The sequence below is a fragment of the Typopeltis vanoorti genome, chromosome 5 (assembly GCF_054136105.1).
Source record: "Typopeltis vanoorti isolate ZY-2024b chromosome 5, IOZ_Tvanoo_1.0, whole genome shotgun sequence".
Classification (NCBI taxonomy): Eukaryota; Metazoa; Arthropoda; class Arachnida; order Uropygi; family Thelyphonidae; genus Typopeltis; species Typopeltis vanoorti.
Genome location: NC_143553.1, coordinates 13,940,043 through 13,958,706, shown reverse-complemented (window position 1 = coordinate 13,958,706; position 18,664 = coordinate 13,940,043). Strand labels below are relative to the sequence as shown.

The 18,664-nt window shown below is 36.1% G+C and overlaps 1 protein-coding gene and 1 pseudogene across 4 annotated transcripts in view; both read left to right on the top strand.

Annotated features, from left to right (window-relative positions):
- Window positions 1-18,664, top strand: part of LOC150106232 (voltage-dependent calcium channel subunit alpha-2/delta-3-like) — a 2,133,114-nt gene that overhangs the window by 1,624,020 nt on the left and 490,430 nt on the right. For all 4 annotated transcript variants that reach the window (XM_090393048.1, XM_090393049.1, XM_090393047.1 and 1 more), the window contains one exon: window positions 17,639-17,701. In XM_090393048.1, the coding sequence (XP_090249174.1) occupies window positions 17,639-17,701 (63 nt within the window). The remainder of the gene's footprint in view (window positions 1-17,638; window positions 17,702-18,664) is intronic.
- Window positions 11,476-11,589, top strand: LOC150106234 (U4 spliceosomal RNA; annotated as a pseudogene).

The window sequence follows — 18,664 nt, the reverse complement described above, 5'->3', positions numbered from 1 at the left end:
ACTTCCCACTCGATCTGATTCATTCTCTCTATTCACTTCTCTACTTTCCAGCAGCAGTCTCTCCAGGCGACTCACACCATAACCACTCAAATGCAGTCCATCACTCCAATACAGCTCACTTCGTCCCTCAAACTTATTCCACACATTAACAAACTGTACTCTCGTCTCCTCACACATTTCAGTCAGCATATCATTCATAATCCTTGCTCTCCACCTCATATCACCACAGTCATATCTAGACAACACGATAACTACCCTTCCTGTCACACTGTTCTCTTTCGCAGGAGGCCCACTTAATCAGCAACAGACATGTCTATCATAATGAACTTTGTAGTTATTTACACTACCTACATTCATAATGCACTAACCTTAAATTCACCTTATTAAACATAAGCAGATAGCTATAATAATACCTGCACTTCACAAACCCATGCTGACTACTCATAGAGAATCTTATGATCAGCCCAATCCTTTATTCTTTTTCTAGCCAGTTTTTCCAACACTTTGATCACCACTTCAGACATGTAGACCAGTCTATATTTGGAATCTTCTTGGATTTTTGGAAACTATGCTTGTGAAGAGTATTATTTTGCCTCCTTCCAGTACTGAGGAACCTTCACCATTGCAAAACTTTCATTTAATAACCAGATCATGGTTTTTTTTTTGCCAAGTGTTTTGCACATCCTTTAAAAATACATGGTGATATTCATCCTTATCATAAAACATAAGTGGATTGCTAAAACAAGACTGCTTATAAATGAGGTGTCAAATCAACTCCAGTTGGTGAGAGTGACCAGGAAGTGATTACATGGGTGATTGCCAGCAGTGTGAGGGCTTCTGTGTGGAAAGGTTATATGTGGAACTACAAGCCTGGTGATTACAAGGAGGTCAGGAAACTTCCTGACCCAAGATTTTGGAAGTTTTCCCCCCCTTGGATAGACTATAATAAATTTAGTTTAATCTTTATCCAAGTGTAAACAAACAAAGTTTGTGCCTGACGTAACTTCAGGAAAAAAAAAAAACTGAAAAACTCCACCTTGATGAAAAACCTTTGCAAAATAATCATTCAGAAACTTGTCATCAGTATTAATTAAAATCATCCTTCTGTAGTCATTGCCCTCTTACTTAGCATAATGAGAAAAACTCCTTTGGATTTTCTTCAGTGCCTGTTTACCCATTTTCTCTTATAATCTGACTTGGCCTTTCTTACAATACCAGTCACTCTTCTTGATTATACTTTGTACTGCTCATTAGTATGCTAACCACCTTTTTCTTTTATATTCCCTCTGCAATGGTTCTTTTTCTTTTCTTTCTTTTTTTCTTTTTTTGTTTGCAAATCTTGCTTTATATTTCTACTCACTCGATTAATCCCCACATGGTTTATCCTCCTGACATTGGGTATGCAGGCTGATACTGCTTCTCTCAGACAATCTCTAACCACTTCCAACACTATTGACATTATTTTCTTGTAGGCTCTCAAGCACTGGCACTGCTCCAAGATGCCTCCTAAGTCTGTCATAATTACCAGCTTTATAGTTCAACATAAACCCTTTCTTGATAAAAATCCCACATGTTCAGCAACTTCCCAGACCAAGACTACATAGACACTCTGTTTATATTATATATTATTATTATTACGTAACTCCTCCAGGGAGTCCAAAGACTCATCGAGGGAGGGTATCTACTCTACAACCCTCTGTCTCCATCAAGTGCAGCTAACTTCATCATCTACACGAATGCCATCTACTGCCAACCACCATCACTAGTATTTTCACAGACAATCACAAACATCCATGCCCACGGCGGCATTCAAACCCACACCCATTTGGCTGGAAAGCAGATACGCTAACCACTTGGCCAACCAGGCCAGCAATTAATATATCTTTATTAATAAGTTGTGGGACCACCATTTGCCTTTAATACAGCTGTCAGCCATCTTGGAATAAATTCATACAACTTTCTAGTGCTCTTCAGCAGAATGTTGTTCCATTCGTCACTCAGAATATATGCCAATTGCTTGAGAGATATTGGAGGAAGGAGTCTACTTCTCACTCTACTTTCCATAATTGTCCACAGTGGTTCAAGGATATTCAGGTGACTATCAGTCAGGTGATTGAGCTGGCCAGGCCAGATATTGAAGTTCTTCTTCTTGGTACTCCTCAAAGACTGAACTATTCTGGCTATGTGTATCGACACCTTATCATATTGATAAATGGCATCATTGTTGGGAAACAACATTTGGACCATAGGATGCACCTGATCCCCTGAATATCTGTGTATGCACAGGCAGTATCTTGACCATTTAGGTTTATGATGGGGCCATCAAATACCAAGATATAGTCACACAAATCATCACACATCCACCCTATGTCTGACAGTTGCAACCAGACAGTCCATAATTTATGCTTCCTTGGGGGGTTCTCCATACACAAACCTGACCTGTTATTGGGAATAAAGTAAATGCTGACTCATTGAACCATATCACTTGTTTCCAATGACCAGCTTCCAGATTTTGTTTTTGACACCATCTTTTTTTTTTGCAATTTCATATTGATTCTGTGATTAAAGGTTTAGCAATCACAGATTGTCCATAGATGTTGGCTTTGTGAATTCTCTGCAGACTGTTTTTGTGAAAATAGGGGAACTTCAAGGTGGATATTGAGTTTATCTGTCACTTTTGCTGCAGGAATTATGTGTTATTTAGCCATAATTCATGTTAGTGTTCATTGGTCCCTGTTATTCTGTTTTGGTTCTTTCAACCACTATACTTCTTTGCTGATGAAGTCTTGCCGTGCTTTGTGTATTCAGTCATAACTCTGAAGACTGTTGCTCTTGACGCACTGACCAATTGGACTGTTCTGGTTATATAAATGACCTCCAATGATTTATCCTCTTTGGAAGTCTGACAAGTCATCCATTTCACTGACATCTTGGACTAACTGCTGCTAAAACACAACTTATACTACACTGGCATACAACCTAGAGAACACAAACAAAGAAAAAAAAAACAAGTGATATTTGTATTTTTTTAATTTTTTTTTACAGTGTAGCATGCACTAATAACATTAACCTCTATAACAATGGTGTTCACATTATTATTTTCCAATGCTATTACCAGATCCTGCACTTTCAAACCCCTGGTCTCCCTCTGCAACATGTTGTTTCAGGTAATTATCCCCTTTGCAACTATACAAATTCCTGTTCTATCTTGCCAATCATTGTAACCCTTCTTAATTTTCCCTTTCAGTCGTTTCCAACCATAGATGACTCTATGGGCATTGCCCACAAATTATTCCTGGCAAAGATTTTTACAGGAAAGCAATGGTAGTTCACCATTGCTTTCCCCAACCCCACAATTTTTTCCATGCTCAGGACTGGCATATGGCTGGGACATATTCATGACTGTAATCCATGTGTGTTCATGGGGGCCGGTTTGCCTGTTCTGGGGGATGAAAACCCGAGTTTCCGGGTTAAAAAAAAACCCTACCTCCTGTATGAGACTGGCTAACTCACCTTTAGTTGAAAGAGACTAGATAAAAGTTCCTCACATCATGGACAGGAATCGATCCCAGGTCTTTCCGACCAAAGGGCTTTGTCTATACTAACTGAGCTACGGAGGCTCATTGTAACGCTACAGATTATAATTCGTAAATGTTTTTTCTTTCTATATGAAATACATCAAAGAAAATTGTCTGCTATTCATTTTTCCAAAGGAAAAAAAAAAAAGTATAGACCCTACGAGGAAGATTGATGAGAAAGGATGTAAGCATCTGAAGAACTTATTCAAATTTAAGCCCAATCTTTTGGCTTAAATTAAAATATTAAGCTACTCTATTGAGTATCTTGAAGTACATATATGATTCAGGACATCAACACTGCTAATAAAAGATCTGGAATTGTTTATTTGCTTTCCTTCAGAATTTTGAATTCATTTTCTTTACACTGCTCAGAAGTAGTAGAAAAACTTTTAGTTACTAGGTTCTTTAATAAATGTTCTCATACTGAATAATAAAAATTTCAGGTTCTCATATCTATGTTACCTTTTCTTACAAAATTTGTTCTTAACAACTTGATAATGGTAAAAGTAGTTATGATCCACTACACACTTTTTAGTCATGGTAAAACTTGCTGAAGACAAATTCAAAAGTACACAAAGGTTTCACCGAAGAAACACATTTTTTGTGATAAAGTCTCCAGAAAATAATTTCAGATCCCTTTATCAAGAACAAGTTTAATCCTTGATCTGAATTTCCTGGACTGAATACTCTGGCAATCTTTTAATAGCCTTAAGGGGGAAAAAATGCATGCAATTTTGGCTGCTGGCTTTCTCTAGATGTAAACACAAAAAGAAACACTTTTATCTTTTTCTTGCATTTTATTTCCTCAGAAAAATTACAACTTCTGTGTTTTTACTCTCTATAATGGCTTGTAAAAAAAAATGAATAGCATTTAGTAACTCAACTAATGTATGATTTACTCAGCAGGTATTATCATACTTTGCATTGCAACACAAAAAATAATAACTCATAAATGTTTTTCTTTCTGTATGAAAGACATCAAAGAAAATTACTTGCCATGAATTTCCAAAAAGTATAGACCACCTATGAGAAACATGGATGAGAAGGGATGTAATCATCTGGAGAGAATGCTGTTCTTGGGGCAAATGAGGGTATTAGTGCTAGGTAACTAGCATGGTCTGGGTGGATGAAAACAGGGGTGGCATCTTGTGGGAATAGACACTGGGGAAATGGGGAATTGTACAGTGTCATATAGAGTCAAATAGAGTCTGGAGGATATAATAATATGGTATAGAAATACTGACAGTGCATTGATGTTTTTCACACAAATGTTTGGAGTATCAGGAATAGAGAAGACGAATTAATGGCATTGATAGCCTCGGCTGGGCAAAATATTATTAGGATCAATAACACAGAAGAGGATATACTGACAGGAATAGAATAACAGGAAATTGCAGGATAGGAAGGGAAAACATGGTGGTGGAAAATTACTTATACGTGATGAATTGTGTCCTCTCAGATAGTTTTGAGAGCATATGGTGTGAGGTGAACAGGATAGTATATTTAGTAGGATGTTGTTATAAGCTAGGAAGTGGAGAGAGTGAAAAGCTGGACATGTTTAGGCAGTTGAGTTTGGTGAGTGTGAAAAGAATGATTGTTATGGGACACAAGGCTCCGAATTTTTGGATTTGCTCATAACATCAGAGGATCTGATTGTAACTGAGATGGCATTCCTTTCCCCAGTTGGAGAGATTGGCCACATGGTTTTGACTTAGAGGATGAAAAGACATGCAGGAGTATTAAGGAAAAATGTATTTTGTGGATTATAAGGCAGGGAATTATAATAATCTTAGAAATCAGCTTGGGGTAGTTCCATGGGTAGAGGAATTGGTATTCATGATATCATCAGTTTGTGAGAACTATTGATGAAATATTTCTTAGCAGCAATGGCAAATTGTATACCAAAGTGAAAAAGAGAACATGATTTGGTGTAAAGTGGATGACAAATGATATCAAATGGTAACTGCAGGTTTAAATTTGGTTATGGAAGAGATATAAGAAGAAGGATGGAGAGCAGATGAGTGAAGAATATAAGACTCAGGCAAGGAGAGTGATTAGTATGGTAAGGAAGACAAAGAAAGCTGTAATATGAGAAGAGATTGGCCCTGAGACCCAAGGAAAATCCATAGGAATTCTTTCATTATATAGACAGTAAGAGCAGGAATGATTGCAGAAGAATAATATTGTTTGACAAAGATGGGAGTGGTGTGACTGATGCTGTTCACTTATTAACTTGTTAACTATTGCTGTACTCAATTTTACATCATCAGCAAATAACTGAATAATTCCCTTCAAGTCATTTCCTAATAGCTAATGTATACAAGATAAATAGCAGTGGCCCAAATACAGAGCCTTGTGGCTGCTAGTCACATGCCTTCTCCTGGGGTCAAATCCTTGATAAACTATTCTTTAATGTCTATCCATTAGCCATCCTTTTATCTGCTTATCATCTTCATACTCAAGCCAGTTTGCTCCAGTTTGCATAACAGAGTTCCATGCAGTACTCAAATCTTTCACAAAATCTGGTAGTATCATCTTGTAACTTATCTATCTAATCTAACAGAGAAGATTAGGTGTTGCCGGTTATTCATGACTTATTTTTAATGGTATTAACAACATCAAACATACTATTTTCTAAAAAGATGTTTTATTGACTGCTTATATTTATACAAGCAGTTGGTAAGGTAAGGCTGAATTTCAAATCAGCATCATCATCACAGCACAGCCCAGCATGTATACTCGATGTTTCATCAGTACTTTGGCTATCTTTTCTGATGAACCTCTGACATAGGGAAGAGAAATGGAAAAGTTGTGTTCCTGTATATTAGGGGAAGGAGGGGTAATGGGGCTATGTAGTATTTTATCTATTTTGTATGAATTTTATAGTAATATACCACATAACGAAATAGTTGCCTTGAAAAAGTTGTATAAGAATACAAATATTATTATTACTAAAGCTAATAAGGGAAATGCAACAGTTATCATGAATCAAGAAGATTATAACAAAAAAATGCAAGATATCCTATGTGACGGTTCAACGTACCAAATTTAGATCGACCCCCACTATGTCTCAAAGGAAAAAAGTTCATAACTTATTGAAAAAAGTGACTTTTTGGTAAAAAGAAATCATCAAAAAAATAAAAACGGTTCATGTTAAAATAGCCTGCATTCATGGGTTACCAAAAATCCGAAAATCTAATATCCCCCTATGTCCCATAGTCGATAGCATAGACAGTCCTACGTATAAACTTGCCCAAAAGTTAGCCAAGTCTCTTTCCCCCCCCCCCCCCCTTTACAGGCAACTCTTCTACTTTTGTAAAAAATTTAGTCCATTTCAAATCACTAGATAAAAATCATATCCTTAAAAATTCAGACATAATGGTTAGTTTTGATGTCACCTCTTTAATTACTAATGTACCACTTATAGACACTCTTCATCTGATCAAATATATAAATTTTCCCCTGATATCTATGAATTATTCAAAATCACTATGTATACAAGTATTACATGGGGAGGAAAATTCTACAAACAGATTAATGGTACTGCCATTGGTTTCCCCCTCTCATTTCCTTTAGCAAGTTTTTACATGGAACACTGAAAACAAATTACTTACCACAGCAACATATAAGCCCCTAGTGTGGTTATGCTCTGCTGATGACATGTTTGCCATTTGGCCCCATGGACAAGACACTTTGGATGCATTTGTCACCTGCCTAAACAGCCAACACCCGAAAATTCATTTCACAGTAGAAACAGAATCTAATAACTGTTTACCTTTTCTTGACACTTTAGTCACCTGCCTTTCAGATGGATCACTATCTTTTTCTATTTACAGAAAACCAACACACACACAGGAAGGTATCTACATAAGCAGTCACATCATTATCATCCAGTCCAACAGTATGGCATTTTAAAAACACTTACGCACAGAGCCAGAGCCATTTGTTCTAACGATCCAGCTCTGTACACAGAACTCACATATCTACACCTTACATTCTTGGCCAATGGATACAATTCCTACAAAATAGATAAAATACTACATAGCCCCATTACTCCTCCCTTCCCTAATACACAGAAACACAACATTACATTTCTATTCCCTATGTCAGAGGTACATCAGAAAAGATAGCCAAAGTACTGATGAAACATGGCCTTTGCGCCACATTCAAACCTCATGTTAAATTAGCAACTCTGATCCACTCTCACTTAAGGATAAACTTCACCCTCTAGCACAGCCTGTAGTGTAAGTAGTTCCCTGTGACTGTGACTTAACCTACTATAGGCAGACAGGAAGATTTGTTAATATCTGCCTGGAAGAACATAAAATATATATTTGCTACCATTATTATGGCAAGTCAGGACTGGCAGACCACGTTTTTTATATCCCTTCACACAGGATTAAATGTAAGAAAACTAATGTGCTATTTAGAAGTCATTACAGATCCAAAAGATTATTTTTTCAGTCAGCCATGGCTCTGAAGAATTCTCCTAATCTGCATAAATATGGTTGCATTAATTTGCTAAAAATTTGGGAGACTGTTTTCTTAGGAGCAACTTCCACATAGGTGTATTTTTTTTTTCAACATTAGAGGATGCCAAAATAGGACTTTAGATCTTTTGTACATTACAATTGTATTGTTTCACTTACTCATTGTCATGTATACATGCTGTGTTGTGCTCTGATGATGGTGATTCGAAATGCAGCAAAATATAAGCAGTTAATAAAACATTGTTTTAGAAAATAGTTTGTTTGGTGTTGTTAATACCATTAAAAAATAAGCCATGTGTAACTTATCTAACTCAGCTGTTGATTAAAAAAAAAAGACCTTCCCTTCACAAAACCATGCTGCTCCTCATACAGTATTTGATTTCTATCCACACTTTTAACCAACTTTTCCAATATTTTGACCACCACTCCTGAGATACTGATTGATCAATCTGTCTTCCAGTCTCCTTTATGCAATGAAACTACTTTGCTCCCTTTGAATTCCTTTGGGAATTCAAAGGGAGCAAAATTCAAAGGGACAGTCATTTGACTGTCAGCTCTACTAGAGTTGACAGTCAAATGATCTGGTCAAAGGTGCTGTGAGTACCCCAGCATATTCTCATAAAATGGAGCTGATATCCTTTCTAATCCCATAGTTGTATTCTCATAAAGCTCTAAAATATCATTTACACCTCTGCTTCATCTACTTCTGTTTCAATATCAGCCCTTCTTCTCATTATTATTATGAATGTCCACTTTCACTTGCTCTAGCCAACTTTTATTTGGAACATCTAGAAGACGTCCTGTTTTCATATATATTCCCTCAACCATCCTTTTGGGTGAGATATATAGAACGACATCTTTTCAGTGTAGCCTCATAACAGAGATTCCTTACCTTCCTTTTTAGCCAGAATCAATTCGTTACATCCTCGTATTAAGTTTACCATGGAGATTGAAAATTACAACAAGTTATCCTTTTTAGACTTCCTCCTCATCCGTTCACCTTCAGGTATTGTAACAACTACAGTTTACAGAAAACCCACTTTCCTTGACGCTGTATTCTCAAACAATCTGTTCATCCTTATCAAAAAACAGGAATCATAAAATGTTTAATCTGACGAGCCTGAACTAATTGTTCAACTCCTCATGAATTACAGAAAGAACTTTCAACTATCAAACACCACATGAAATTAAATGGCTTCTCCAAAAAGAGTACACAACATCTGTTCGATTCTTACAAGCCAATCCAAAACAAAAAAAGATTCAATACGTCGAGTTCTAATTCCTTAAATTTCCGGGATTTCAGAACCAATTTCAAGAATTCTGAAGAAATATGATTTAACAGCCACTTATATACCTATTAACAAAATATCCACCTATTTCCCCTCTTCTAAAGATAAACACTCAACTATGTCTCTGCTTGATGTTAATCAAGTTCCTTGTAACTGCAATCTGTCTTACTTTGGACAAACAGGACAATCTATAGAAAAAAGAATTCAAGAACATCAATCATACATTCAGCACAACAAATCCAATAAGTCTGGATTGGCTCAGCATGGGATAGAGACAAGCCACAACATCCTGTGGTCCAAGAGTCGCTGCTATGCAAGTGTCACTATAAATATGAACGTCTATTTAAAGAAAGTGCTGAGGCCTTACTTCAACGCCCAAACTTGAATCGAAATGACTATATATCTTTATCAAAAATATGGGAAATTTAATCAGGATAACACATTAATATTTTTTTAATTAAGACTTTTAATTCTTACATTAGTCTGATGTTATTTATAAATTAAGATTATTATATGAATTTGTGAATTAATATCTTTAATTTAACCATTATTCTGATAAAAAAAAAATGCTTTCCTCTCTTTAATGCTTAGTGATATAACATCAAACGGCTCCTTCTACTTTTGAATGATCAATTGTTGGTATTCCACCTTGTTAAAAACTGTTCCTATGTAGACACTGAAGATAGTCTGCTATTTTCAGACTGAAATATTTGGCAAATTAAAAAATAATATTCTTGTGTAAACGTGTCTATATCTTATAATCTTAATGTCACAAGTTTCTCTAAAGAATCAAATTGCCTGATAGATAATTCTCTCCCCATCACCCTCCTTTTTTTCTCTTACATATTCACTTCAACCATTATCTCAGACAGAGAGAGTCTGCTCCAGGTCTGTGACTTTTCTGCAGGTATTTCCATCAAAACTACTTCATTGAACTGGAAGAGTGCCCATCATGAAACTCACTACTCTTCTTTATAGTTCAGCTGGAAATGTATTGAATTTGCATCTTCTCTTTGTCTTTTATTCAGTCTACCTATTTTCTTTGGAATAACCTGTCACATGATGTGCTTTCCCAACAACTATAACCCTTGGCTTTTCAAGAAAATGTCAGTAAATTTCTTTTTTTATCTCTTACCATCATTTCAGATATCACAGTAATCTGCTGGAGATTCTTCCGCCTCTTTTATGTGTGAATAATATTAAAAAAATAAATGAATAAAAATGAAAAAAATACTATAATAGAACATTCAATTTTAATCTTATACAAAAGAAACACTTAAAAATGCACAAAATTTAGCAGTACCAACATGTAGTACTAATATGGCAGCAAACGTTTATTTTTCACTTGGTTAGACTATAATAAATTTAGTTTAATCCTTTATCCAAGTGTGAGCAAACAAAGTTTGAATCTGAAAGTATCTTCAGGACTAGGGTAAGGTGGTACAACACCGGTGGAGCTGTACCACCGGTGGAGCAAAGGTGGAGCAAGCTCACAACACTCCTAACTCAGTATCTCCCATAATGCAAAGAACATCTCCTTGTGGATATGTATAATGTTATGCATTAAGGGAAGGGCCACTACCCAGACTAGTTTCAACCTTTATTGAGGTCTCTTCAGTGGGAGACAGGCCCGAGTGGAGATCCCAGGCAGAAGCATTAGCAAGGTCATCTCTACCTATAGGAGTTGCCAAACGGTGTGCCACCTTTTTATTAAATTACTTTGGATTTAGAGAAAGATGTTGAAAGTTTATTTTTCACTTGGTTAGACTATAATAAATTTAGTTTAATCCTTTCTCCAAGTGTGAGCCAACCTTACCCCAGTCCTGAAGATACTTTCAGGTGCAAACTTTGTTTGCTCACACTTGGATAAAGGATTAAACTAAATTTATTATAGTCTAACCAAGTGAAAAATAAACTTTCAACATCTTTCTCTAAATCTAGAGTAATTTAATAAAAAGGTGGCACACCGTTTGGCAACTCCTATAGGTAGAGATGACCTTGCTAATGCTTCTGCCTGGGATCTCCACTCGGGCCTGGCTCCCATCGATGAGACCTCAATAAAGGTTGAAACTAGTCTGGGTAGTGGCTACTCACTGATGAGACCTCAAAAAAGGTTGAAACCGGTCTGGCAATGCTGTAGCCAATGAAGTTTAACTGAGGCTCGGCTATTGCTAATATGAGTATGCTCTCTTAAAGTTTTTGCCTTAAGGGAGCAATTTGAGTCTCCAGAGAAAGTGTTTTCCAGTACGGCCCAGTGAGGGGCTTTGTCGGTGAATGCTTTTCTCCGGAATATGAGCGATTCTGCTCGGTGGCGGTGGTGGTAGGTGGAAGGCCATCACTTAGTGGAGCAAATGCTGAGATGGACGGTCTTTTGCCCACTATTGAGTGGCCTAGGGATCGTCCGAATTTTTTAGAGATGGCTTTACTTATTCATAAGGTTGAAACTAGTCTGGGTAGTGGCCCTCCCCTTAATGCATAACATTATACATATCCGCAAGGAGATGTATTTTGCATTATGGGAGATATTGAGATAGGAGTGTTGTGATCTTGCTCCACCTTTGCAACGAGTTGACCAGTGTTGTACCACCTTACCCCAGTCCTGAAGATACTTTCAGGTGCAAACTTTGTTTGCTCACACTTGGATAAAGGATTAAACTAAATTTATTATGGCAGCAAAATTTGGACAATAAATAAACAAGGTAAACAAAGAATAAAAATAATTCAAATGAGATTCATGATAAGAACCACAAACTACACATTATTAGACCAAAAGAAAGATGAGGACATTTTAAAAGAACTAAAAATAAAATCAATAGAATAAAAACTAAACAAAAAATGCGCAACAACAACAACAACAATCCAGTATAACCATGGGACTAGTTTGAATAATTGTAACATACAACACAATGACTAAAATCCTAATTAGGTGCCATGTATGTTGAGGAAAAAAAAGATGGGAGAGCAATGGGCCCCCTTTCTACCCCTTTAACCAACTTCTACATAGAACACTTGGAAAAGCTAGCTGTCAATAGAGCCACTCTCAAACCAAGGTTTTGGCTATAAATTAAAGATACCAAGAAATTATATACTTGGTTTAATCCATTATCCAAGTGTAAGCAAACAAAGTTTACGCCTGAAGTATCTTTCAGGACTGGGGCAACACATGGCAAAGGTGGTATAACTTTTCATCACTTAACTCAGTATCCAATAATGCAAAGCACATCTCCTTGCAGACACGTATAATGCTATACATTAAGGGAAGGGTCACTACCCAGACTGGTTTCGACCTTCATTGATGTCTCATCAGTGGGAGCCAGACCTAGAGGTGGTGATACTATGGTGGAAGTAATGGAGAAGTCATATTTCCATATACCAGTTGCCAAAAGGTGATACACTTTATTATTAAAATTCTCTGGATTAGAGATAGTTGATTGAAGTTGTTTTACACTTGGTTATGCTGTGAATTATATATATGGTTTAATCTTTTATCCAAGGCAAACATTGTTTGCTTACGCCTTTTGGCAACTGGTATATGGAAATATGACTTCTGCATTACTTCTACCTTGGAATCACAACCTCTAGGTCTGGCTCCCAATGATGTGCTTTTGTGCAGAAGTGGTTGTGGCAAGGCTGTAGCCAATGAAATTTTAACTGAGGCTCGGCTATTGCCGTTTCCGGGTCTGACTCTCACGGATGTGCTTTTGCGCAGAAAGGACGGTGTTTCCCTTAGTAGTGCTTTCCCTGAACATATGGAAAACCTAGCTATCAATGCAGCCACTCTCAAACCTAGTCTCTGGCTATGCTATGTTGATAATGTGCTTGCTATTTACATTCTTAGCGTATTTAAATAGCCAACACCCAAAAATCCACTTTACAATGAAACGGGAAGCTAATGACTGTCTTTCCTTCCTGGATACACTAATCACACGTCTTCCAGATGGCTCCTTATCATTCTTGGATTATAGAAAACCCACACATACAGGGAGATATTTACACAAACAATCACACCATCATCCATCACAACAATATGGTATCCTACAAACACTAACCCACACAGCTAGAATGATTTGTTCCAATGACATTGCTCTCACTGCTGAACTCGCTCACTTATGTCACACTTTCTTGGCCAATGGCTATAATCCCTATAAGCTAGACAAAATACTAAATGCTCCCCAGAAATCCCCCCCACTATCTACCACAGAACTTTCCCATACTTTAGAGTCACATCTGAAAAGATATCTAGAGCCATTAACAAATTTCAACTACACACCGTATTTAAACCATATGTGAAATTGGCAACTCTCATCCGATCCATCCAAGGACAGAATCTCTCCTTTATCACATCCACAAGTCTATGAAGTGCCCTGTTTGTGTGACCGAGCTTATTTGGACAGACAGGAAGAACTGTGGACATCTGCCTCAGTGAACATAAAAAATATATCCGACACTACTGCTATGGGAAGTCAGGTCTATCAGACCATGCTTTAGATACCCCTACACACAGGATCAATTGGAAAAAAACAAAAGAAAGTGCTGCACAGAAGCTTTTATAAGTCAGAGAGGTTGTTCCTGGAATCAACAGAAGCCTTGAAACATACTCCAAACCTCAACAAGTATGGCTGTATAAATTTGCCAAAGATTTGGGACACAGTCATTTTAAGACCAAATTAATATCTGCTTTCTCTTTCTATTTTATTATTACAGGTAGGTATTCAAAAATCCGGCAACCTCAGGACCTGAAGGGTGCCGGATTTCGGATAGTTATATATGCTGTATATTTTTAACAGAAAATGATTACAGTCCTTTAAAGAAAGAAAATTAAACACTAAATGAAAAGCTTATGAAATTTTAATGTTCACCAACTAAATATAACGGTTCTACAGAATTTTAGTTCAACTGAATAAAATAGTTCCTCAGAATTTTAATTAATAAAATGTTGATGGTGGTGATAGCACATCTGGTTGACTTGAAGTTAACTGCAGTGGATTATCAAGTGTGGACACCACTGCTGCTTCTTCCTGCTTCCTAACTATATGCTGCTTCTTCCTGCTTCCTTATTAGAGAAAGACCCTATTTGGGTCTTTCTCTAATAAGTTTATCTTGGAGCAAGTAAACATTCATGATTTCTTGTTCACTTACAAAACTTCGCTGCTCTAGTCCAGCCAGCAGTTCAGTTGTCAACATAATTAACCTGTCAATAGAGATTCTTTCTCTCACATCTTCCTCATTTTCGTCACTGCTTTCATCTTCATCACTACCTGTAAAGGCCTTTCTCTCCAGACTTTTAACTATATCTACAATTTCAAAATCAGTGTAATGATGAACTGTAGGCACATTATCATCGACATTCATCCATTCCATTAAAACATCTTCATTTCCTTGATGAAAGCTCCTTGGCATCAGGATTAGTTACATCTTTAACATAAGCAAGAAGTTCCTGTATAAGCTGCTTTTCTTTGGGAACCCTAAACCCTGCAATATTATTTTCAGTGTCTTCGTTAGAATGAGAAGTAAACATTAAACTTGGCCACAATTTATGCCATCCATTTTTCAGTATTGATGTTTTCACAGACTCCATGCATTGGCAGCACAGTACACTGCATCCTTAATGTTGAATTCTTTTATGAACTTCTGTACTGGGGTGCCTGAATTAACTGAACTCACTAGGCACCTCATTAACAGGGATCAAATTAACAGGACTTAAATGTTCATCACTAACTAACTTTGCAAATTCATCCACATATGCACTAGCCGCATCTTTGTCTGCTGAACATTTTTCCTCACACACTGCACAAAACTGTAAGCCATGTAGCGACTTGAAACGATGCAGCCAACCTTCTGAATATTCACACTTGTGTTGTAATCCCAGCTCTTCATGAAACATTTTGGCTTGTTCCTTTAATAAATCACCAGAAATTTCCACACCTTCACTTACATGAAAATTAAACCAGGTTATGAGAACTTGGTCCAGTTCCGAACTTTTTCCCTCTGTCATTGACTTCCTTACAAACATTTACTTTTTTGATATACTGTCCGAAAAGAACTTTAACAGGTTCTTTTCTGTTTTTTAATATCATACACTGTTGAAGAGCCAATGTATGTTTCACAAATGGTTTGCACAGACACACCGCTATCAAGTTTTTTAGCACTTCCACTCTCTCTGCGATCGACAACGCACGATGTTTACGTTTTACACCACCTCTTTTCTTTGCTGAATCCATAATAGGCTATACAGCAGCAAATAAATGAGAATAAGCAGGTTATCGCAATGCTTATCGACTACAGTGCCATTTAAACAAAAACAGAAAACAATGGAGCGCCAAACGCGGTAAATTTGAAAATGCGTGCTCTGAAATCCATGCCGGAGATCTGAAGGAACCGGATTATTGATGGCCGGATTTTTGAATGCCTACCTGTATTATTGGTGTGTGTGGTTAACCTAGTGGACTAATAATCACTTTGAAAGAAGCGCTTCGCAACCATATGCCTGGGAAAGGAGTGTCCTGTTTTCAATTCCCGTCGCTGATTTGAGGAGCTTAAGGATCTTTCTCAGACATAGCCAAGTTAGCAGGTCTTGGGAATGGACAGCAGGGTTTTTCTCCCCAGTTTATCTTGGGGTTTTCCTCCCAGAACCAAGCAAACTGGTTAACCCGTTAACACATGCAGCTACAGCCATAGAATATACTGGGAGGCATAGGGCTAGTCACCTTATCCTCGGGACGGGTACGACTTATAAAGGCTTAAGATAGCTCTGTAACAGGCCAGTAGGCCTAACACGTGAAAGGGAGAAGAAGATTATTATTATTATTATTACTTATTTAATTTATTTAAATTAAGGGGATATTAAATCCCACATTGTTTTAAAACCGAATAAGAAACTCAAAGATTGGAAGAGAGTTTCATGCCGAATATAGTAAACTATAAAAATATCGGCAATTACTAGCGTGAGCTAATGCAAGTAGTCCTAGTACGTAGTACAATACCGGGCAACTCGCAGCAAAGGTGATAAAGTTCTGATCGCTATTCTTGGTATTTTCCATAATGTAAAAACACATTTCCTAGGAAATGTATGCTGTTATTACATTATGGCAGGAGGTCATTACCCAGACTGGTTTCAGCCTTTTTTGAGGCTTCATCAGTGAGTAGCTAAACCAAATTAATATGGCATGAAACTCCCTGATTCCAATCTTTGAGTTTCTTATTCGGTTTTAAAACAATGTGGGATTTAATATCCCCTTAATTTAAATAATGTTTATATCGCCGAAATGAAGCCTATTGGCTCTTTATATTTAAATTACTTATTTAATTTTTTTTCTTCCCTCAACGTAGATGCCACCTAATTAGGACTTGAGTCTTTGTGTTGTATGTTACAATTGTTCAAACTAGCCCCATGGTTATACCAGATTGTTGTCTCATGTACTGTGGCAAACTGTTTTGTGCTCTGAAGATGTTGGATAGAATACCAGCAAAATATCAGCAATAAGTTAATTAATAGTTATTTTCTTATGAGTCTGTGTTCTCATCTATACCGTTAAAATTAATCAACATGTACGACGAATACAATAAGCCTTCCTACGTGTTTGAAAATATAAAAAAAATTGAATAGAACACAAAAACCAAATGGCCAACATCCAATATCCTAAACAATTCAAGGCTATTCAATTTTTAATCTTATTAGATTATTATTTTTTTTAATTTAATAGCTTCAAAATGAGAATGAAACAGATAGGAACAGGTCTGTATCGGTATTTAGCATTAGGATAATGATGATGGTAAAAAAAAAAAAATAAATAAATAATTAAAAATACTAACCAGGCGAGTCCTGCCGTGGACATGGATGTTTGTGATTGTCTGTGAAAATACAAGTGGCTGTATTGGCAGGCAGTAGATGGTGTAGATGATGATGGTAGTTGCAGTTAGTTGTAGTTGGTGGATTGAGTGGTGGAGACAGAGTTGTAGAGTAGGTGGCCTCCCTCGATGAGTCTTTGGACTCCCTGGAGATGTCATTTAATAATAATAATAATAATAAAACCTTGGAAGTAAAACAATAATGGATTTTTTTAATCCTTTCTTTTATTATTCTATTCTCAGCATGATGCTTTTATGGACTTGTGTTCATAACTAAAATACTATTAGAATTAGTAATATAGTTTTTATCTATTGGTATATTAAAGTTTATTGTATTATATTTAATGAATAATGGAAAAAAATACTAATTTTCACTTTCTTTTCTTTCTTTCTTTCTTTTCTTTTCTTTTTTTTTTTTTTTCTTGTATGCTAGGAACTTGATTGCTATTTGCTGGATAACAATGGCTTTGTTGTAGTTTCTGAAAACCATGAATATGTAAGCATCTATTATATGTTTGCAGTTATTACATGTTTATTTACTCTTTAAGTCACTTAAACAATAGTAAGGATACAAAAAAATCTCTTGTCTCCTTGGTCAATTGAAGAAACAAAGGTGCTAAAATATTTGCATTCAATTTACATCTAGTGGGTTTTAAGTCAAACTAGTAAATACATTGAACTTAGTCAGAATCAGCATATAGCATTGGTTTTACATTCTGTTATACTTTGTAAAAAAAGTCTCTTCATCGAAACTTTTTCAGATGAATGTTTTTTAATTATTACAGAAATGAATATATTATAATTAAGAGTAAAATTGAATGTTATTCAGAACAGTGTTCACCACAGATGAATAATAGATAGATATATATATATATGTATATATATATATATATTTTTTTTTTTTTTTCTTTTTCAGAATTCATTTTTACTTGGTTGGAATATTATGAAAAAACTTGAATGACTGATACCGAGAGATAAAAAGATGACAAGATATATTTGAAAATATACTACTAGTTTACTAGTTTCATTGAATTGATCAACATCTTTGATTGTGATACCTGAAGATGTTGATCAATTCAACGAAACTAGTAAACTAGTAGTATCTTTTCAAATATATCTTGTCATCTTTTATCTCTCGGTATCAGTCATTAAAGCTTTTTCATATATATATATATATATATATATATATATATATATATCAATCCCATATCAGTAACACAAAATGCCTTTTTTGAGAGAGTGATTAGGGAGAAGATAGAAGAAATCTGTTGATGCATTTCTTTAATGGCTGGGAATTGTAATCCATTTCCCTCAAGAACCATATGATAAAAACCCCACAATGAATCTTTTTACTCTGTGGAGGTCTAATGTTAATAAAAATGGAGAAGGCAGTTCCAAAGGACAGAGGTAGATGAAATGATTGAGGAGAATTAGAAGTTTTGAAATGAGTAATTAGTAT